Here is a 23,958-nt window from a genome sequence, read left to right as displayed (position 1 = left end):
GATTCAAGCAGCCTTTAAGCAAGGGTTGGCAAAGTCAATGGGTATCTTCCCCTGTCCATCCCCCCTTCCCGCCCTGTTGCAGGAGCCTCTATAGCTTCTCGGGAGAGGAGGCAGATAGAGAAGGCTGCTTGCTCTATTTGTAAATTACTCTGTGATTCAGGTAGGATTGGGACTGGTAAAAACTTAAGGCCAAAGTCCACTGAAATGTGTCACGTTTTGTAACTTAATTTGGAATGAGGCAGATATTCTGCAGAACTACTGCAGAAACTCATCCATCTCCCTTTGGGTGCTCACGGAAAATCACTAGGCACAGATATTGTGGCATGCCTGTGGTTTCCCAACTAGTGTGTCATGTACCACAAACCACAAATAGTCCCAGATCCTGATCTAAGGATTTTATTTATCTCATATTTACTAGTATAAAGGACTAAAAAGTATATAAAAAGATATATAGAAATAGAAATACAGTACCCGCAAAACAATGCTCCAAATCATGGATTAAAATCTTAAATTAGTTTGATCAAATCTTGTAAAAAGTTCAAATTTGCTAATTTCTTCTAATGAGAATCTTCTCCTCTGATGATTTTTATGTAGGAAGATTGTGTGGCTATGAAATGTGGTCCTGTCTTGGATGCTGGTTCGTGGACCAATACAGGTTGTACACTGCTTAGAGGATACATTTGCCAAAAACCTAAAGGTATGTATCTTCTGTTGTAATGCAGCATGTGACCACTTACTGAATGCCATTACAAAGTGTTGGTCATTGGACAGAAACTATCATCCTGGGATAGATGTCTTGGGCGGGCTGCATTTTCCCAGCTGGCTCTCATTTGGATAACTCTTATAATTAATAACACATGAGATACAGTATGTGTGTGGATTCATAGTCATTGGAGAAAGTTATAAAACTGGTACAATACTTATATGTATTATATGAGTACCTGTACAGTGTCCCTACAGGAACATGAATGAACTGCCTCTGTCATTAGCCCTACAATAAATGTGATGCAGCATGTGGTCAGCATGATAATAGTAATAGTAATAGTGCTTAATCATACGTGAATCTACATCCTTAGACTGTTATAATAGACAGGACCATGTGATGCCCAGCTGCTTGGTGAGTGCTGGGCATGCCCTGAAACTGCCAGAGACAGGTTGTGCAGTGAGGCCATACCCCTCTAGGGTGAGATCCCACCCCTCCCACCAGAGGCCATGCCCCCTGTTTTAGAAAAGTGCTCCCAGATTCTGTATGCAGTTAGTTGTGAGGTATACATACTACTCCTTGTCCTGCTCGGGCAAGGCCATGGACATTTCAGAGTATCTGGTCATTAGGTCAACACTATTACGTCAACATACATTTGGCTGACCATTGAAGATCGACATGCCTTAGGTCGACATCTTCTTTAGATCAACATGGCTTTAGGTCGGCAGGGTCATGAGTTCAACACATGCATTAGGTCAACATTGGGAAGGTTGACAGTCAATATATTGACAAGCATTAATACCCCTTTCACATCACAGCTAATTACCGGGTACAAGCCGGATTCTTGCCCGCTCAAAATGGTATTTAGTGCGATGTGAAAGGGGTTACCAAGTGCCGCAAATGGGTAGAAACACGGCAATAAGAACCAGTAAGAAAGCAGAGTTCTTACCAGTTCGTTGCTGTGCTGTGTGAATGGGTTGAACCCGTTTTCCGTTCACACTATGGAGGAGGCAGCATCCCCGATGACTCGCCCACTCCCTGCCATGCAGCCTGATGACGTCAATGATCTGGCAATATTGCCAGTTTGCAGTGTGAACAGACTGCACATGCAGGGTCACAATGGGACTGAACCGGTTAAAAGTCAGAAGAGTCAAGAATAGACAAGCCTCCTGATACATGAACTCTGTACAGCTGGGAAGAGACAAGGTAATGGCTAACTATGTGACAGGTGAGACAGCACACATACAGGAATCAGGCTGCTGTTACCTAGACCCGCCAGAAGTGGCTCCAACAGTGACAGTGGGAGATAGAGAGTTAAAGGGATAGGCAGTGTGTGACTGAGCAGAGGGTGACAGGGAGAGACAGTGGGGGACAGAAGGATGCAGTGGGTGATGGAAAGAGGCAGTGGTTGCCAGCCAAGAGGGTGACAGTGTGAGGCAGTGAATGGGGAGACAGATGGTGATAGTGGGAGAAAGAGGCTGACAAGGACAGGTCAGTGAATGAAAGCATGAATCAGTGTGTGCCATGGAGAGGTAGTGACTGGCATCGGGATGCAGATGATAATCGCAGTAGGCAAAGAGAGAAAGTAGCAGGCAGAAAGTGACTGGGTAATAAGCCTACATTTTAGTGTGTTGTGGTCACCATATATTTTGAAAGGAGCTGACCTAGTGTACAAATAGTGGATCTTTTGATGTTGTTTGGCAATTGGAAGAGCACCAGGATTAGGACTCTCTGGCTGTACACACAAACAAGGAAATACATGCAAGAAAACATGGCAAGTTGGGGTGAGATGGCGATCACACCCAGTCTACCAATATGTGGGGAACCCACAAGTGCAACAATGCACAGCTGGAACCTGGAAATAATACAATTCCCAAACTAGTTACTTCAGAGACACAGCAGGATGCAAACACAGTATGTCCTGGCTAATGTCATAAATGCTACAGTGCATGAAGATGGTAATAATAGACAAAATATGACCTGTGTGAAGCTGGATGGTAAAACCTCTAATAAGAGAAGAAATATACTCCACACAGCTAAACTCTAACAGGGATAAGCTGATATACTGAAGGTGGAAAAACCAGCACTTATCTCTGTCAGACAGAGTCTGTGTTCATACAGGGTTTCTCAGACTGCAGCAATGGATCACAGGCACAGGCAGGATTTCACAGGACATATGGCAGGAGTGCTTGCTGTAATACTCAGGACTACAGTATGACAGGATTCTGACAAGAATTAACCAGACTAAAACAAGACTTAAACAAAACTCTGACAAGACTAAAGCAGAACTATAACCGGCAGGGTCTGAATGCTGGGAGGATACCTAAATACCCAGAGGCCTAGCAGGCAGCCACACCCAAGACCAAGGTGTGCACAAAACCCAGCAACATGGATCCAGGGAAAACATACAAACTGCAACAGAATCATACAGCAGATTTACACCGATCATAACAATGAGTATACTCATTACTCTTTGTTTTGACAAGTTTAACAAATTTCTACTTGAATTATTTACTTTGCAGTCAGATGATTGACACAGAGTATACTGTGGTGTGTTGTCCCATCCCCCCCCCCCTAATCATCACCACTCCATAACAATTTTCAAGCATAAATTTTTTTCCTGCTGCCAAAAATAAAATGAATTATGGATCAGTCAGTAGAAAAGTAGGAGCAGGAACCTAGTACTAGTGCTGCAGGTGCTGTCATGAAAATATTAACCTTTTCCAAGAGACGCATTTATGATGACAATTAGTAGTCTCAATGTACAGTACCAGAGTCAAACAAATAATTATTATGACATCTGATCAAGGCGAAAACAATTGGACAAAATTATTGACACAACTGCTTTAACTCAATGTACTATAGTAACCATCAATAGAATGGTGGATGATTATTTTTATGACAATGTACAAATGAATCAGATAGTCCCTTTGGATACTATGATGGGAAAAAAGGCACTTTCGAGCCCCTCTACAGTGTAACAGCACACAAAAAAAAGAAAATGGGTTGGCACATACCCTGGCTCTATTGATATAAATTAATAAATAAAGGGTAAAACAAACAGCTATAAGTGAAGGTGCACAACAAAAAAAGTATACATAACTCTGGTTCAGGTGCTGATTAGTTCAACATCATTCATTCCTCCCATCAATGATTTTGGGGCGGTATCATGTAAAAAGAACTTATGATGAGAGGAACGAATGATGTTGAACTAATCAGCGCCTGAACCAGAGTTATGTAAACTTTTTTGTTGTGCACATTACTTTGTAAAGGGTTAAAAGGGAATACCCTTCATACATCATTTGTAAGGCTGCATAGCGCACTGGTGGAGGAACACATACTTTGTTTCCATAAGCTAAAAGTCAAAGTAAGGTAAAATTATTATCTGGATAAAAAAAAAGATAAAATTGTATATAAATATTTACCTCTTCTTATATAAGGATGATGTAATAATAACTGAAAGTAGCTTTAGCTGAAGTGTTAATTAGAGCAACGTCCTTTAGTTAGGATATAGTGTCTATGAATAAATACATGCTGGCCTCCTCGCAATGTTAGTAGGAACCTAGTGAGCCAGGAACCTAGTGAGCAATCGGCATAGAAGACTGCTTTCTAAAAATGTGGAAAAGCTGATGTTCATAAAACTGAACTGCAAATTCCATTAGGAAGACCTTACTCACCAAATACATCAAAGTATAGAGACTTCTGTAATGGGGATGAGTTCATACTGTGTGGTAATATTAAAAAGGATAAGTATAGAGGTAAGACCACGATGACTCGGGAGTAGGGGAGCAGGAGTGAGCTCCCTAACTAACATCGGTTGCAACATTGACTGTCGCAGACCCCGGCTAACAGAATTTAATCGCACCAAGCAGGAAGAGGTTACAATGACGGCGTGTAAGGGCAGTGGCTGATGCTACCATCCGCAGTCTGCAATGCTGGGGCACCATAGAGATGGGCAAAATGGGTCACTAAAAAGAGCTGGGATCGAGTGATCAATCCGCAAAAAAAGATCCGGATCTTTTCGATGGATCGACAGCTCACTTTGAAAAAAAAATATATATTTATTTATGGTTTGATTGTACTAAGTATAGTATCTGTTCGTTTTATTTACATTTCACCTGATTTGTGAAGATCAACACTAGGGGCGCCAACCCACAATTGTATTATATACATACATATATATATATATATATATATATATATATATATATATATATATATATATATATATATATATATATATATATATATATATATGAGTCCTGGAAGGGCAGCACACTCGCTTACTTGATCAGTGTAATGGTACCGGTGCCTGGACCAAGGGTGGTTCAGGAGGAACCCCACATATATATTCCACGAGAGGGAGCGGCACTCGGTCAGTGAAAACACGATACACAGGATTCTGCAACGTTTCGATGTTTTATTTTACATCGTCTTCAGGCAACAAGTCTTGTTGACTTGTTGCCTGAAGACGATGTAAAATAAAACATCGAAACGTTGCAGAATCCTGTGTATCGTGTTTTCACTGACCGAGTGCCGCTCCCTCTCGTGGAATATATATATATATATATATATATATATATATATATATATATATATATATATATATATATATATAGAATGTAGGGGAGACGGCGGCACTCGGTGCAGGAAATAAATCACGCAGTAGGCATAAGTAACCAACGTTTCGTGGCCAGGGTTGCCACTTTATCAAGGTGCCAATAACAAACAAACAGTACACATACACTTACTTAAATAGCCAACTGAAACGTCTATGAGACACGGCGTCCAGCCCCGCTGCGTCAAGATGACGTCATCTGCTGCAAGCGGCGCAGTGTGCCACGGAGGAACCACGTGATCAAAACACCAAATGCTGATAGGAAAAAAAACATAGAAACAATAAAGTAAATACACAAACAATGTAACAAGTACAGTAAACATGAAATACAAGTATCAAAGATAGCTCAAATTTATATGGACGAATAAAAATACCTAAGTACACTAATATAGAAAAAATGCACGAGTCTCATAAGAAACATGCTAGCCCGAGGTTTTTGTTCAGACCCCGGGGGGCCAGTGTGTCCAGCAGGAATATCCACCGGCTCTCTGCTTTTAGAAGTACCAAAGATCTGTCACCTCCACGTGATAGCGGAGGGACATGATCTATGATACGGTATCTTAAAGAAGTTAATGAATGTCTTGCTTCGACATTATGTTTACTCAATGGATGCTCCCCATGCCCAGAGTTGAGGGCAATCCTGATGTTAGATCTGTGTGCGGCCGCACGTTCCTTAAAGGCCCTGTCGGTTTTGCCGACATAGTGTCGGCCGCAGGGACAGCTAAGCAAATAGGTAACATACTTAGAATGACAGCTGACACGATGCTTAATTTTAAACTTCTTCCCTGTGAAGGGGTGGTGGAAAGAATCCCCTGGTATCATGTAGCTGCACATAGTGCAGCCACAACATCGAAAGCAGCCCGGTTTTGGTGTACCTAAGAATGTGGCTGCCTTGGGGGGGAGGAAAAGTGATGTTATTTTGGACTAAATGGTCACGTAGGTTTTTACCCCTTTTGTAAGAGCACATGATCGACTTATCTTTGAGCCCTGGAAGAGCAGGGTCACTGGTGATAAGCGGCCAGTATTTGTTGGAAATGGATTTTATATCTTTACTTTTATTGTGGAATGAATTTACCCATATAAGTTTTTTGTCCATTTTCTGCCTGTTGGGTTTGGCAGAGAGGGCTTGTTCACGACTGAGGGCAAGAACCTTATTTTTAGCCTGTATGAGGTCTCCGTAGCTATAACCCCGCTGTAGAAATTTCTGGACCATGGAATTGAGAGAATTCTCAAGACCAACCGGGTCACTCTCAATTCGAAGCACCCTCAACATTTGAGAAAATGGTAACCCCTTTTTGAGGGGAACCGGGTGGTGGGAAGAGGCTAACAAGGTGGTGTTTCTGTCAGTACTTTTGACATGAAGTGAGGTGCAGATTTGACCGTCAACTATTTTGATGTTGACGTCGAGATATTGCACCTCCATTTGACCAATAGAAAAAGTTAGTTTGGCAGGAGAGGAAGACTCGTTGTGCGAATCTAACATACTCTGCAACACAGAGACATCGCCGACCCACAAAACCAGCAGGTCGTCGATATAACATGTGTACATAAGTAGGTTGCCTGTGGATAAAGGGTTATTGCAAAATAAATCTTGATCGATGATGTGCATGAACGCATTAGCCAGCGATGGGGCCACGGAGGACCCCATCGCACAGCCCTGTAGCTGGATGTAAAATCTGCTGTTGAATACAAAGTAATTGCGTTTTAAAGTAAGGTTTAATAATTTTAGAAAAAATTGTACACATGGACCCTTATAAATAGGGTTGTCGGTTATGAGCCTGCACACGGCATCCAACCCCGCTTGGTGCGGGATGCACGTGTACAGACTCACAACATCGATGGCGCCCAGTGAGCAATCAGCAGTGACATTGCCAATGCTGGCCAATTTAAGAAGTAAGTCATTGGTGTCCTTAAGGTAAGTGTCCATATTTTGGACACAAGGCTGTAGGAAAAAATCAAGGTACACAGAGGTGTTCTGGTAAAGGGATCCCCGGGCGGAGATGATGGGTCTCCCCGGGGGTTTCACCAGGCACTTGTGCACCTTGGGTAGCAGGTACAATAGGGGGGTCACAGGATGCGTGACAGTGAGCGCGTCCATGGTGGAAGAGGAGATGATACCCTGAGTAACGGCTTCAAGAAAGATCTTGTCCAACTCTGCTTTGAAAGAAGCAGTGGGGTCAGTGTCCAATAATCTATAAGTGTCCTCATCGGCCAGCTGTCTGTTAGCCTCAGCGACGTAGTCGGCGGTATTGAGGACCACGGTAGCGCCGCCTTTGTCCGCCGGACGGATCGAGATGGTGTTGTCACTGCTGAGGGTTTTTAAGGCGAGCCATTCCGCACTTGTAAAATTGGAATGTCCATTTGAAGGAGTATTGATGCAATCTGTAGTTTCCTTTTCCAACATCCTGCTGAAGGTTCTGATGGAAGGGTTAAGGGACACAGGCTCAAACTTAGATTTTTTCTTTAAGCTTGTAGGAAAGGGTGACACAGTCGACACAGTCGGAGTAGATGGATCTTTGTGTTGAAAAAATTCACGGAGTTTCAACTGTCTGTTAAGTTTGAATTGCTCGACTTTGATGGTAAAAGGATCCACTTTGGTGGAAGGTACGAAGCTTAAGCCTTTAGCAAGTACCTGGTATTCAATGGATGACAAGGGGCGATCGGAGAGATTGAAGACTAGTTCTTTGGAAATCTCTTCGGTTGGAAGCGAGTTTTGTGCCCTCGCCCTTTTCCTTTTCCACTTCCCACCCCTACGGGGAAACTTTCTGGGGGATGGGTGGTGCGGTCCTTTTGACGAGCTCCTAAAGGGTTAGAACCCTGGGAGGGGGCACCTTTCTCTGCTTCGCTAGCGGATGAAAAATCATCCCTTGATGAATCAGTGTCGCGGACAGGTCTAGGAAACCTGTAGAAAGGACGTCTTTTGAACGGACGTTGTGTGATTTCTCCCCCTGTTAACCAAGGGTAAACCTGGTGTTGTTGGTAGTCTGTGTCGACTTTGGCCTTTTCATTTTTTTTGTATAGGATCAAGTCCTTCTTGTGTTTATCAAGCTGGTTGTTCATTTTCTCCAGCCAGTTAGTATTAGTGTCCAGTGTCAACCTTTCTTTATGCAAAGCTTCAAAGCAGGTGATCTTGCTACGTATGTCGACCAGTTCCCTTGAAACCTCTTCAATTACTGCAACCATGAGGTCGAACGAACATTTATTTAGAATTGATGTCCAGGTCTTGCAGAATTGGATGTTAAAGCGGCCAAGGGTGGGGACGTTTCTTACTCGAAAGCCGCGTGGGATTTTTTTCTCCCGCACGTAATCAGAAAGGGTTACCCCATGGTAATGGTAGTCCACTTCTTTTCTTTTTAGATTCAACCATTCATGGTAAAGCTGTACATTTTCAGGGGTACAGCTTGAAGTGAGCATGTCTTCTTTGAACAACACCCTGTCATAATCGGTGTCGGAGTATCTGAAGATTGCTCCGTGCGCTAATTCCACGCGGGTTTGGGATGATGGGGCAGAGGCAGCGCTGATGGAAATAATGTCCATGATGAGGGCACTGGGCACAAATTGAGGTATGTCCGATACTTGACACGCTTATTCTGTGTGTTGACACAGCGTGTGTAGACAAGTGCGGTGAAAAGAATAAAAGAGCACCAATAGATATGATGCGCAGTGGGTGTAGAGAAATGTGGGTCCCACAAACCCAGTGGTTTGGCTTGGAGATATGCTGCAATGGGTGCCTTCCAGGATCAGGCTTGTAGGCTTGTATCCAATGTAGTGGTGGAGGCGGCGGCACTCCCAGCAAGCAACGTTGTAGTGATGAAAAAAGCCGGTGCCTTCCACAGGCTAAGCAGACATGTGAGCCGCTAACCAAATGTAGAATGTAGGGGAGACGGCGGCACTCGGTGCAGGAAATAAATCACGCAGTAGTCATACTGTAAGTAACCAACGTTTCGTGGCCAGGGTTGCCACTTTATCAAGGTGCCAATAACAAACAAACAGTACACATACACTTACTTAAATAGCCAACTGAGACGTCCATGAGACACGGCGTCCAGCCCCGCTGCGTCAAGATGACGTCATCTGCTGCAAGCGGCGCAGTGTGCCACAGAGGAACCACGTGATCAAAACACCAAATGCTGATAGGAGAAAAGACATAGAAACAATAAAGTAAATAAACAAACAATGTAACAAGTACAGTGAACATGAAATACAAGTATCAAAGATAGCTCAAATATATATGGACGAATAAAAATACCTAAGTACACTAATATAGAAAAAATGCACGAGTCTCATAAGAAACATGCTAGCCCGAGGTTTTCGTTCAGACCCCGGGGGGCCAGTGTGTCCAGCAGGAATATCCACCGGCTCTCTGCTTTTAGAAGTACCAAAGATCTGTCACCTCCACGTGATAGCGGAGGGACATGATCTATGATACGGTATCTTAAAGACGTTAATGAATGTCTTGCTTCGACAAAATGTTTACTCACTGGATGCTCCCCATGCCCAGAGTTGAGGGCAATCTTGATGTTAGATCTGTGTGCGGCCGCACGTTCCTTAAAGGCCCTGTCGGTTTTGCCGACATAGTGTCGGCCGCAGGGACAGCTAAGCAAATAGATAACATACTTAGAATGACAGCTGACACGATGCTTAATTTTAAACTTCTTCCCTGTGAAGGGGTGGTGGAAAGAATCCCCTGGTATCATGTAGCTGCACGTAGTGCAGCCACAACATCGAAAGCAGCCCGGTTTTGGTGTACCTAAGAATGTGGCTGCCTTGGGGGGAGGAAAAGTGATGTTATTTTGGACTAAATGGTCACGTAGGTTTTTACCCCTTTTGTAAGAGCACATGATCGACTTATCTTTGAGCCCTGGAAGAGCAGGGTCACTGGTGATAAGCGGCCAGTATTTGTTGGAAATGGATTTTATATCTTTACTTTTATTGTGGAATGAATTTACCCATATAAGTTTTTTGTCCATTTTCTGCCTGTTGGGTTTGGCAGAGAGGGCTTGTTCACGACTGAGGGCAAGAACCTTATTTTTAGCCTGTATGAGGTCTCCGTAGCTATAACCCCGCTGTAGAAATTTCTGGACCATGGAATTGAGAGAATTCTCAAGACCAACCGGGTCACTCTCAATTCGAAGCACCCTCAACATTTGAGAAAATGGTAACCCCTTTTTGAGGGAAACCGGGTGGTGGGAAGAGGCTAACAAGGTGGTGTTTCTGTCAGTACTTTTGACATGAAGTGAGGTGCAGATCTGACCGTCAACTATTTTGATGTTGACGTCGAGATATTGCACCTCCATTTGACCAATAGAAAAAGTTAGTTTGGCAGGAGAGGAAGACTCGTTGTGCAAATCTAACATACTCTGCAACACAGAGACATCGCCGACCCACAAAACCAGCAGGTCGTCAATATAACGTGTGTACATAAGTAGGTTGCCTGTGGATAAAGGGTTATTGCAAAATAAATCTTGATCGATGATGTGCATGAACGCATTAGCCAGCGATGGGGCCACGGAGGACCCCATCGCACAGCCCTGTAGCTGGATGTAAAATCTGCTGTTGAATACAAAGTAATTGCGTTTTAAAGTAAGGTTTAATAATTTTAGAAAAAATTGTACACATGGACCCTTATAAAAAGGGTTGTCGGTTATGAGCCTGCACACGGCATCCAACCCCGCTTGGTGCGGGATGCACGTGTACAGACTCACAACATCGATGGTGCCCAGTGAGCAATCAGCAGTGACATTGCCAATGCTGGCCAATTTAAGAAGTAAGTCATTGGTGTCCTTAAGGTAAGTGTCCATATTTTGGACACAAGGCTGTAGGAAAAAATCAAGGTACACAGAGGTGTTCTGGTAAAGGGATCCCCGGGCGGAGATGATGGGTCTCCCCGGGGGTTTCACCAGACACTTGTGCACCTTGGGTAGCAGGTACAATAGGGGGGTCACAGGATGCGTGACAGTGAGCGCGTCCATGGTGGAAGAAGAGATGATACCCTGAGTAACGGCTTCAAGAAATTGGATACAAGCCTACAAGCCTGATCCTGGAAGGCACCCATTGCAGCATATCTCCAAGCCAAACCACTGGGTTTGTGGGACCCACATTTCTCTACACCCACTGCGCATCATATCTATTGGTGCTCTTTTATTCTTTTCACCGCACTTGTCTACACACGCTGTGTCAACACACGGAATAAGCGTGTCAAGTATCGGACATACCTCAATTTGTGCCCAGTGCCCTCATCATGGACATTATTTCCATCAGCGCTGCCTCTGCCCCATCATCCCAAACCCGCGTGGAATTAGCGCACGGAGCAATCTTCAGATACTCCGACACCGATTATGACAGGGTGTTGTTCAAAGAAGACATGCTCACTTCAAGCGGTACCCCTGAAAATGTACAGCTTTACCATGAATGGTTGAATCTAAAAAGAAAAGAAGTGGACTACCATTACCATGGGGTAACCCTTTCTGATTACGTGCGGGAGAAAAAAATCCCACGCGGCTTTCGAGTAAGAAACGTCCCCACCCTTGGCCGCTTTAACATCCAATTCTGCAAGACCTGGACATCAATTCTAAATAAATGTTCGTTCGACCTCATGGTTGCAGTAATTGAAGAGGTTTCAAGGGAACTGGTCGACATAAGTAGCAAGATCACCTGCTTTGAAGCTTTGCATAAAGAAAGGTTGACACTGGACACTAATACTAACTGGCTGGAGAAAATGAACAACCAGCTTGATAAACACAAGAAGGACTTGATCCTATACAAAAAAAATAAAAAGGCCAAAGTCGACACAGACTACCAACAACACCAGGTTTACCCTTGGTTAACAGGGGGAGAAATCACACAACGTCCGTTCAAAAGACGTCCTTTCTACAGGTTTCCTAGACCTGTCCGCGACACTGATTCATCAAGGGATGATTTTTCATCCGCTAGCGAAGCAGAGAAAGGTGCCCCCTCCCAGGGTTCTAACCCTTTAGGAGCTCGTCAAAAGGACCGCACCACCCATCCCCCAGAAAGTTTACCCGTAGGGGTGGGCAGTGGAAAAGGAAAAGGGCGAGGGCACAAAACCCGCTTCCAACCGAAGAGATTTCCAAAGAACTAGTCTTCAATCTCTCCGATCGCCCCTTGTCATCCATTGAATACCAGGTATTTGCTAAAGGCTTAAGCTTCGTACCTTCCACCAAAGTGGATCCTTTTACCATCAAAGTCGAGCAATTCAAACTTAACAGACAGTTGAAACTCCGTGAATTTTTTCAACACAAAGATCCATCTACTCCGACTGTGTCGACTGTGTCACCCTTTCCTACAAGCTTAAAGAAAAAATCTAAGTTTGAGCCTGTGTCCCTTAACCCTTCCATCAGAACCTTCAGCAGGATGTTGGAAAAGGAAACTACAGATTGCATCAATACTCCTTCAAATGGACATTCCAATTTTACAAGTGCGGAATGGCTCGCCTTAAAAACCCTCAGCAGTGACAACACCATCTCGATCCGTCCGGCGGACAAAGGCGGCGCTACCGTGGTCCTCAATACCGCCGACTACGTCGCTGAGGCTAACAGACAGCTGGCCGATGAGGACACTTATAGATTATTGGACACTGACCCCACTGCTTCTTCAAAGCAGAGTTGGACAAGATCTTTCTTGAAGCCGTTACTCAGGGTATCATCTCTTCTTCCACCATGGACGCGCTCACTGTCACGCATCCTGTGACCCCCCTATTGTACCTGCTACCCAAGGTGCACAAGTGCCTGGTGAAACCCCTGGGGAGACCCATCATCTCCGCCCGGGGATCCCTTTACCAGAACACCTCTGTGTACCTTGATTTTTTCCTACAGCCTTGTGTCCAAAATATGGACACTTACCTTAAGGACACCAATGACTTACTTCTTAAATTGGCCAGCATTGGCAATGTCACTGCTGATTGCTCACTGGGCGCCATCGATGTTGTGAGTCTGTACACGTGCATCCCGCACCAAGCGGGGTTGGATGCCGTGTGCAGGCTCATAACCGACAACCCTATTTAGAAGGGTCCATGTGTACAATTTTTTCTAAAATTATTAAACCTTACTTTAAAACGCAATTACTTTGTATTCAACAGCAGATTTTACATCCAGCTACACGGCTGTGCGATGGGGTCCTCCGTGGCCCCATCGCTGGCTAATGCGTTCATGCACATCATCGATCAAGATTTATTTTGCAATAACCCTTTATCCACAGGCAACCTACTTATGTACACATGTTATATCGACGACCTGCTGGTTTTGTGGATCGGCGATGTCTCTGTGTTGCAGAGTATGTTAGATTCGCACAACGAGTCTTCCTCTCCTGCCAAACTAACTTTTTCTATTGGTCAAATGGAGGTGCAATATCTCGACGTCAACATCAAAATAGTTGACGGTCAGATCTGCACCTCACTTCATGTCAAAAGTACTGACAGAAACACCACCTTGTTAGCCTCTTCCCACCACCCGGTTCCCCTCAAAAAGGGGTTACCATTTTCTCAAATGTTGAGGGTGCTTCGAATTGAGAGTGACCCGGTTGGTCTTGAGAATTCTCTCAATTCCTTGGTCCAGAAATTTCTACAGCGGGGTTATAGCTACGGAGACCTCATACAGGCTAAAAATAAGGTTCTTGCCCTCAGTCGTGAACAAGCCCTCTCTGCCAAACCCAACAGGCAGAAAATGGACAAAAAACTTATATGGGTAAATTCATTCCACAATAAAAGTAAAGATATAAAATCCATTTCCAACAAATACTGGCCGCTTATCACCAGTGACCCTGCTCTTCCAGGGCTCAAAGATAAGTCGATCATGTGCTCTTACAAAAGGGGTAAAAACCTACGTGACCATTTAGTCCAAAATAACATCACTTTTCCTCCCCCCAAGGCAGCCACATTCTTAGGTACACCAAAACCGGGCTGCTTTCGATGTTGTGGCTGCACTACGTGCAGCTACATGATACCAGGGGATTCTTTCCACCACCCCTTCACAGGGAAGAAGTTTAAAATTAAGCATCGTGTCAGCTGTCATTCTAAGTATGTTATCTATTTGCTTAGCTGTCCCTGCGGCCGACACTATGTCTGCAAAACCGACAGGGCCTTTAAGGAAAGTGCGGCCGCACACAGATCTAACATCAAGATTGCCCTCAACTCTGGGCATGGGGAGCATCCAGTGAGTAAACATTTTGTTGAAGCAAGACATTCATTAACTTCTTTAAGATACTGTATCATAGATCATGTCCCTCCGCTATCACGTGGAGGTGACAGATCTTTGGTACTTCTAAAAGCAGAGAGCCGGTGGATATTCCTGCTGGACACACTGGCCCCCCGGGGTCTGAACGAAAACCTCGGGCTAGCATGTTTCTTATGAGACTCGTGCATTTTTTCTATATTAGTGTACTTAGGTATTTTTATTCGTCCATATATATTTGAGCTATCTTTGATACTTGTATTTCATGTTCACTGTACTTGTTACATTGTTTGTGTATTTACTTTATTGTTTCTATGTCTTTTCTCCTATCAGCATTTGGTGTTTTGATCACGTGGTTCCTCCGTGGCACACTGCGACGCTTGCAGCAGATGACGTCATCTTGACGCAGCGGGACTGGACGCTGTGTCTCATGGACGTCTCAGTTGGCTATTTAAGTAAGTGTATGTGTACTGTTTGTTTGTTATTGGCACCTTGATAAAGTGGCAACCCTGGCCACGAAACGTTGGTTACTTATGCCTACTGCATGATTTATTTCCTGCACAGAGTGCCGCCGTCTCCCCTACATTCTACATTTGGTTAGCGGCTCACATGTCTGCTTAGCCTGTGGAAGGCACCGGCTTTTTTCATTACTACAACGCATCACTACAACGTTGCTTGCTGGGAGTGCCGCCGCCTCCACCACTATATATATATATATATATATATATATATATATATATATATATATATATATATATATAGCAAAAGAAGATGAGGACTCTCACCACTCTTCTTGAATATACAGATTTTTTTTATTCCATCTCACCACATCAAATAAACTGCAAAGTGCATGACAGTGGGCCAAGGGCCAACGTTTCGGTCTGCCACCAGACCTTTTCAAGGCCCCCACTATCTTCTCCAGAGACTGGAAAGTCGGAATAGCCGGGATCCTCCATTTCTTTTATATATATATATATATATATATATATATATATATATATATATATATATATATATATCTATGTGTGTGTAAAACAAAATAGAAGGAGCGCACCGGTAAATATAAAAGTTCACTTTACTGAATAAATGTAATAAAAGCACATACATCGGGGTACCTTTAAACAGCATATCCACCATAACAAACAGCACCGTCCACGTCTGGACAAGCACAGCCAGATCTTCTCCACCAGGTGATGAGGACACAGCGTGCCCAAGAATGGAATCAGCCCAGCGATAGCTCAGTGTCAGCGGTGTCAGCGTGTCAAGCCAAAGGATGAAGACAGGACGGAGCAGCAAATAATTCTGTAAGCACGTCGGGATGTCACGCCCCAATGCGTTTCGTCACTGCGGACTTCGTCAGGAGGCGTGTCTTTGGGGTAAGTATGACAGGTTTATATACGATGCTGATTAGCTTGGAATGAGGTACCGGGTGTCTTAATTAACAGCCATCTCGCCACACATAACAAGAAGAATATGACGTCAATTTAACAAGTTCAGACCCGTGAAATAAATTTCACATCACCGGTCGAAATTACAACAATCAAAAATGACAATAATAAAAGGAATATTGTAATATGAAAATAGATAAGCTTATTTCAAATAGGCATATATCATCTAGAAATATATAAATAACCATTTTAAGCAATATTAATATAAAAAATACAAAAAGCAAAAAAACATGAAACATCTCCAAAAAGACGAAACTGTGCAAATAATTCATTAATGACTTTTTTGGTTGTGCACATGGAACACCAATGCGAGCATACCAATCGTACACAGACATACATATAACGCACATAGAGAAAGTAAGAGGGAATGAGAAAAAGTAAATTTCATTAGTAAAAATTGTTTGTTTAATTATAACATTTAGTTAAAAGCGTGAATAAAGACGTTAAATTAAAACAGTCTAAAAAATACTATATCAATAAGAGTATATGCGTTTGAGCAATAATTCACTACACACCGTAAATTGGGACATGAGGATATCTGAATTAAATTTGATAGAGAGGAACAACTACCCAAAAATATATATATAAAGAAGGGGATTTTTAGTGTGTATCCAGCGGTGTCGACAACTTACTACTCCGTACATGCAACAGGCATCACACTATTGAGATGGCGAAGGAGTGTTACCTCAAAGCTACAACGCCACTCAGAGTGATATCTGTGCCGGCACTTTAATGCAGGAAGGGGGTTATGTCGACACCTTCATTTAAACCTCCAGGTGATAGAGTATTTAACACATAAATCCAATACGTTTCGCGTTTACTTAATTTTGCAAGGATATCACCTCCCCTTTCATCCATAGTTATGTGTTCAAGAGCTTTGAATGTAAAACAATCCAAGTTTGAAGAACAGCAAGTAGAGAAGTGTCTCGGGACACTGTGAGCCACTATTTTATTTTTTATACTCCTAGTGTGCTTTAAGATTCTCAATTTTAAGACTCTTTTAGTCTTGCCGACATATCTCATGCCAAAACTACATGTCAACATATAGATGACATGAGTTGTCAAACAAGTCATACGGCTCTTAATAGTCCACGACTTAGTGTGGTCTGCATTCCAGAATTGGGACCTTTCTTTGTCGGCATACTTGCACACTTTGCATTTATTGCAAGGGAAAAAAACGTTCATAGTTTTGAGCCAACCTACACTTTTATCACATTTATCTTTTAGCATACTGGGTGCTAGTGTAGTTTTTAGAGAGGCTGCTTTTCTAAAAATCACCTGCGGCTTGGGGGGAAGCAAAGGTTTCAAAACTGGGTCCAACAAAAGTACATCCCAGTGTTTTGTTAAAATATTTTTAATTTTCTCACTGTCCCGATTATATTTGGTGACAAATGGGACTATGCTATTTGATCTCGTGGTTTTAGTCTTATATTTCAAAAGTTCCTTTCTATCCAGATTAAGTGCACGCTCCCTACAATTATCAACTAATTCAGTGGGATATTCTTTTTCAATAAATCTCTGACTATATACAGTACATCGGCTTGCTCTTCAAATTTGTCATTGCTGGCACAATTTCTACGTACTCTAATGAATTGTGAGTATGGTATATTTCTGATCCATTTTTTTATGATGACAACTTCTAAAGTGCACGTAGCTATTACTATCAACCTTTTTAATAAAAGTGCTAGTATTAATTAACTTATTTTCATTGGACCAGGTAGTAGTGTCCAAAGACTAATCGAGAAACTCAATTTTATTTTTATCTGTATTCAACGTAAATCTCAAATTAAAATCATTAATGTTGATAGCTGCCATGAAGTCATTAAAATGTGATTCATCACCATCCCATATTATTAGAATATCGTCGATATAACGATTAAATTTGACAATATTGTTTTTATAGTTATGGTTAATTTCTACATTACATTCTTCCCATAAGCCGAGGTACAAATTGGCCAAGCTAAGAGCATAAGGAGTCCCCATAGCAACTCCGCATAATTGTGCAAAGAATTCACCTTGGAAAGTAAAAACATTATTGCTCATCACAATTTTGATACTGTCAATGACAAATTCCCTAAAATTCTCACATAGAGTTTCATCTTTGTCTAAATAATATCTGATGGCCCGCAGACCTCCCTCGTGAGGTATGGAGGTATAAAGGGCCTCGACATCGATGGTACACCACCTAAAAGAATCTTTCCATTCAAAATCATTAAGTTCCATAAGGATCTGGGTAGAATCTTTAGTATACGATTTTAAATTAACCACATAGTCTTGTATTTGCAGATCAATAAATTCCGAGAGGCAGGAGGTCATAGAATTGATCCCGGCTATAATTGGACGGCCGGGAGGCTTTATCAATCTCTTATGAATTTTAGGCATATAATAAAATAATGCCATCGGAGGATTTTCGTTTACAATGTATTTTTTCTCACTTTCTGTAATGCAGCTTTTTTTAATGCCAATATCCATCAGTTCTTTAATCTTATTTACTACCAGGGGAGTGGGATCACCGTCCAATCTGCAGTAAGTTTTATCATCATTGAGGAGACGATACGCTTCCTCCTGATAATCACTGCGATTAAGGACAACAATCCCACCCCCCTTGTCAGCCACTTTAATAACTATGTTGTGATTTTCTTCCAGCTTTTTAATGGCGGCTCTTTCATTTTTCTTTAAATTGTCCCTATGGTTGGATTTATTACTGTCTATACAGAGTTTGTCAAAATCACTTTTAATTAAATTTAAAAAAGCTTCAACATTACTGCCTCTCGATTCAATAGGATAAAAGCTTGATTTGGGCTTTAGTTTTGTTCTATTAGTGGGTTCCTCAGTATTATCATTTATAACATCAATCTTGTTTTTAGCGAAATGTCGCTTAAGAGTAAGTGTCCTCACTAACTTATTGGCATCAATAAATGAATCGAAGGGGTTGGGGCCTTTTTGGGGTGCAAATGATAGTCCCTTTTTCATCAGATCAGTCTCATCTTTGGATAGGACATGATCCGATAAAATAAAAATACCTACATTTTTTAGTGGTTGTATCTCCTTTGTTTTAACCCTCTTTCCTCCTCTTTTCCCCCTTCTAAAGCGTCTTGTTTTCTTTTTTGCTGTATATTCAGGGTATCCATATTTAAAGGGCCGCCTCTCTTGTAGTTTCTCCATTGAGGGCATTCCTGAAAAAACCTCATTAGTAGATCTATTAGGGGTATTCAGAACATTAAAGCGATTGGACGTCTGGACATCTGAGTATTTTCTCTCTTTATGTCTGTTATAATTAGATTGTCGATGATAATTATTTTTCCTATATGGGACTCTTTGCCAACCATTATTATTCTGTCTCTGGTCGGATTGATTATCAAATCTTATTGAGGAATTCTGTTTGTAAGTCTGATTGGGTTGTGGCCATTTGTGAACATTACCTTCTTTGTAATCGTTTAAATCACGCTTGAATTTTCTCACTTTTGTTTCGACTATATCATCTTCTAATTTCACTGTTTTTAATAAGATCTTTGTATTCTTTTAATTCTTTTACTGGGTTTAATTTAAGCTCTAGTGTATCAATTTCAGCACCTATGGAAGCAATTTCACTTTTTCTCTCTTTAACAATCAGCTTCATTAATTGCACAGAACACTCGTCAAGTATGCTAAACCAGTTATCTAAAAACTCTTTCTTGTCATTACCAAGTGTGGAAAAGGTTGTAAAGTGTGAGTCCTGAATAAGAGCACATTTCTCACAATGCAATCCATTTGACTAGGATAATGGATTGGTGTAACACATTACACACAAAACAATGGCTTGATATAGAACTAAACTCTGTCTCGTTTTCTCACTCCGATCTCCCATGGTGCAATAAACCTTTTTACAACTCACACCCACTTGCTGGCCCTATGTTTGCTTGTTGGAGATGCATGCACCCACTGTCTCTTATCTCACCCACCCACCCCCCCCTTCCCCGCTCATGCCTTGGTTTGGTAATCCAGTTTTTCTCCCAGGATGTAATGAGCCTTAATTTCGTCTTTGGCCTAAGGAAGGCATTTCTCAAGTAATTCATCTGGTCGACTCCTCAGGCGTTCAAAGTTTTCCGGATATTCAAAAAGGTCTTGAGTTACCAAACAAAGACATTTATTATTTATTTATTTATTCATTTATTAACAGTTTCTTATATAGCGCACGCATATTACTCAGCGCTATACAGAGTATAGTTGAACATTCACATCTGTCCCTGCCCCAGTGGAGCTTACAATCTATATTCTCTACAACATATACACGCGCACACAGACATTCTAGGGTTCATTTTTGTTGGAAGCCAATTGACCTACCAGTATATTTTTGGATTGTGGGAGGAAACCGGAGTACCCGGAGAAAACCCACGCAAACACGGGGAGAATATACAAAATCCGCACAGTTAGGGCCATGGTGGGTATTGAACCCATGACCTCAGCGCTGTGAGGCAGTAATGCTAACCATTACGCCATCCGTGCTGCCCACGATCCGTGCTGCCCACGATCCGTGCTGCCCAAGAGATATGGAAATACCTCCAAATTAAACATTTTCTCTCAACTACTTGTTCTCCAACAAAATTTTTGAGATCCATACCACCATTTGAAAAACTTTGCACAGCTGAGTCCTACCCTCATCATTCTCTTTCAACTATTTATAAGCTAATTATTGTCAAATTATTCCCAGCTAAACCAAAGTTTATATTAGATTGGGAAGGGGACTTATATGGGTTGATATTTGAAGAGGACTGGTCAGATCTTCAGAAACACTTTTTCTTCTTCACTAAATGTGTTAACAATTGAAACCCATTATAAAGTGCTCACAAGGTGGTAGCAACTTGTTAGCAAACATTTATCCGGGGATCTCAAATCTATGTTGGTAGGTATGCTTCTGCACATTTGGTGGAACTGTCACATCATTAAACCTTACTGGAAATCAGTCATTCACAATGCAAACATCATTCTATAAGAAGACCTTCCCTTTAGTGTTAGTTTTTGGCTACTTAACCTTATTCATAGGCCATACTCTACATATAAAAATACCTTATTACGTCACCTGCTTAGTGAATCTAAAGCAGTGATTCCTGTACATTGGAAATCTAACTCTCTTCCTTCCATGCAAGAGTGGTGCAATCGTGTAGACCACTACATGATCATGGAAGAGCTTATCTCTTCATTAGACTGTAAACGCCTAGCCTTTACCACAACCTGGTTGCCCTGGCTGACCTTATTAATACCCTATACAGAAAGTTATAACATGTGTAACTAACTTTATGCTGGTTCTTTGATTGTTGTACACATGAAGTCCTCAGTTTGTGTCATTTTCTATTAATAACTCTTGGTACTTGTGTATTATCACGGCGCCCCCGATATTGATCGCGCAATGTTTTCATCGCATCGCATGCCATACACCAGATGCACTGCAATGCGATGCGATTTTAGCCCCCTATGCGATGAAAAATTGTATAAGCACCCTAATGGGTGCTTACAATGTTAAATGCACCCCCATGCCACCCCCCACTATAAACGTTAACCCAAAGCGTGGCGAGCGCAGCGAGCCCGTGAGGGGCGGCGGTACGCGTCCTACGACCTTTTCATACCCCCACTATTCACGTCGGCGTGGAGTTGATTCTATAAAGTGTGGCGAGCGAAGCGAGCCACCGATCCCGAAGCGTGGCGAGCGTAGTGAGCCCCGCGTGGGGACGCATATACCTGTGAAGTTAGGCGCGTCCCCTCGCCACGCTTCGGGCTCGGTGGCTCGCTGCGCTCGCCACACTTTATAAAATCAACTCCACACCGATGTGGATAGTGGGGGTATGAAAAGGTCGTAGGACGCATACCGCCGCCCCTCGCGGGCTCGCTGCGCTCGACACGCTTCGGGTTCACGTTTATACTGGGGGGGTGGCGTGGGGGTGCATTTAACATTGTAAGCACCCATTAGAGTGCTTATACAAGTTATAATCGCATCCCATCTCATTGTATGGCATTGTATGCCATATACAATGCCATACAATTTTAAAATTGTATGACATTGTAGAACATTGCGCGATATCGCATACCATCGCATGCCTTATGGTATGCGATGCGATGGGCACCGTGATAATACACAAGTACCAAAATCTTATTTGCAAAAAAAAAGATCACATTTCTCTTGTTTGAAATAGGAAAACAATATAACCAACATGCTAGTTTGGAGCAGAGAAGGGAAAGGGGGGACATGATAGAAATATTCAAATATATGAAGGGTTTTAACATAGTACAGGAGGGAAATTTTCTTCAAAGGAAAATATGTAATAGAACACGAGGACATGCACTGAAGCTGGAGAGAGGTAGGTTCAGGGAAATGTTAGAAAAAATTACTTCACAGAAAGGGTAGTGGATAAGTGGAATAGCCTCCCATCAGAGGTGGTAGAGGCTAAGACAGTAGAACAATTTAAACATGCTTGGGATAGACATATTGATATCCTTACAAAGAAATAAGGATCAAAAAGGGTTGAGATTACCTGAAGAATAAAAAAGGGGCAGACTAGATGGGCCAAATGGTTCTTATCTGCCATCAAATTCCATCTTTCTATGTAACATAAATCAATACCAAATATTATTCTTAAGACAAGTTTTATTTGGTTGGCGCTTTTTCTTGAACTAATTAACTTGTTTCCTTTTTCTGTTTTAGACTCCACACTACCCCATGTCCCTACTACTGTTTCCCCATCAAACATTTATCAGTATGGTGACTCCAACTATACCATTATTAAAAACAAGATGAAGTGGGATGAAGCACGGTGGAGGTGCAAAGCCTCAGGTGCTGAGCTGGTCAGCGTCTTAGATGAGTACACTGCAGCTTTTCTCATGGTCCATTTAAATAAATATAAGGAACCTTTTTGGATCGGCCTCAACAGTAACATGGTTTGTACAGTATATAGATTTTTTTTGTACCGAGAATAATAGCAATAATAATGATACATAGAAATGAATGTTTGTTTACCAAAAAGAGAGATAGTGAGAGACTGTGTGTGTGTGTGTGTGTGTGTGTGTGTGTGTATGTAATAAAAAAAATTAACAAAAGATCGACCGATCATCCGGATCCGATATATATTTTATTGTTTCCTGTAGCTCATTTAAGTAAGAGCAAACTTGTTATATATTGAAGAGATTTTATGTTATTCAAGTATTTTGATTAACATGATCAATCAGCATGTATCGTAGACTTGCAATACTGTGATCATAAAACTGTGTGTCATTATCCCCATGTAATATACAGATGGAGCGTCCCTTGTCCTTGCTCGGTGCCCGCCAGAACGCCCCCTCTGGTGAGCGCCAGTGGACAGGGACTCCATTAAACTGGGACGCGCGTGCGTCTCATGCGCATGTGTCTCTTGGCGGCTGGGCGCCGGGACCCTGCCCATCTCCGATACAGGGAGATGAGCTGGATTAGGGGGGGTGCGGGGAGGTGGGTTGGAAGCAGCAGAACATGGCAGCAAGGCAGCGGGGACCCGGGGGGAGCTCCGTCGCCATGGGACATGCGAGCATCTCGCGCGCGCTCGCCCCCCCTTGAAAGTTTTGTCAGCCCCTGCTTGAACAAGAGACGCTGTATCTGTAAACTGCAGGGTCACAGCAGAAAGTAAATCCCATGGTCCATAGTGCAATGTAGACGTGTCTTATATAGATTTTCTTGCCACTTTGGATGAGTAAAAATTGCTAATAAGGGGTGCAAACGGTAAAATAGAGCCCGTCCTCCCCCAACCCCAACCCTGTCTTATCCCACTGGTGCTGCTTGCCGCTGCCGGGTGTGTGGCCAGGCCATGCAGATCTACTTGTCTGTGCCCGTCTCCTCTAGTATCCTCAAAAAATGTCTGCTGTAAGGAGGCGGACATTTTGTGAGAGCTAATTTTCCATTTTCAGGAGCCAGCCATTAGGAGAGCCGGGACTGCAGACAAATAGATCGCCGGGTTCCGGCCACACACCTGGCAGTGGTGGCAGCAATGTCAAGCAGTGGCA

General features: G+C 42.6%; 1 protein-coding gene across 1 annotated transcript in view; it reads left to right on the top strand.

The window, feature by feature from the left end:
• Positions 1–23,958, top strand: part of LOC146081226 (macrophage mannose receptor 1-like) — a 282,981-nt gene that overhangs the window by 178,975 nt on the left and 80,048 nt on the right. Inside the window, exons 18-19 of the mRNA XM_083189331.1 lie at positions 595–697; positions 22,634–22,866. Coding sequence (XP_083045457.1) covers positions 595–697; positions 22,634–22,866 — 336 coding nt within the window. The remainder of the gene's footprint in view (positions 1–594; positions 698–22,633; positions 22,867–23,958) is intronic.

Source organism: Crinia signifera, chromosome 5 (assembly GCF_055691185.1).
Source record: "Crinia signifera chromosome 5, ASM5569118v1, whole genome shotgun sequence".
Classification (NCBI taxonomy): Eukaryota; Metazoa; Chordata; class Amphibia; order Anura; family Myobatrachidae; genus Crinia; species Crinia signifera.
Note: the sequence above shows the minus strand (reverse complement) of the source record. Positions and strands in the feature narration are given on the sequence as shown.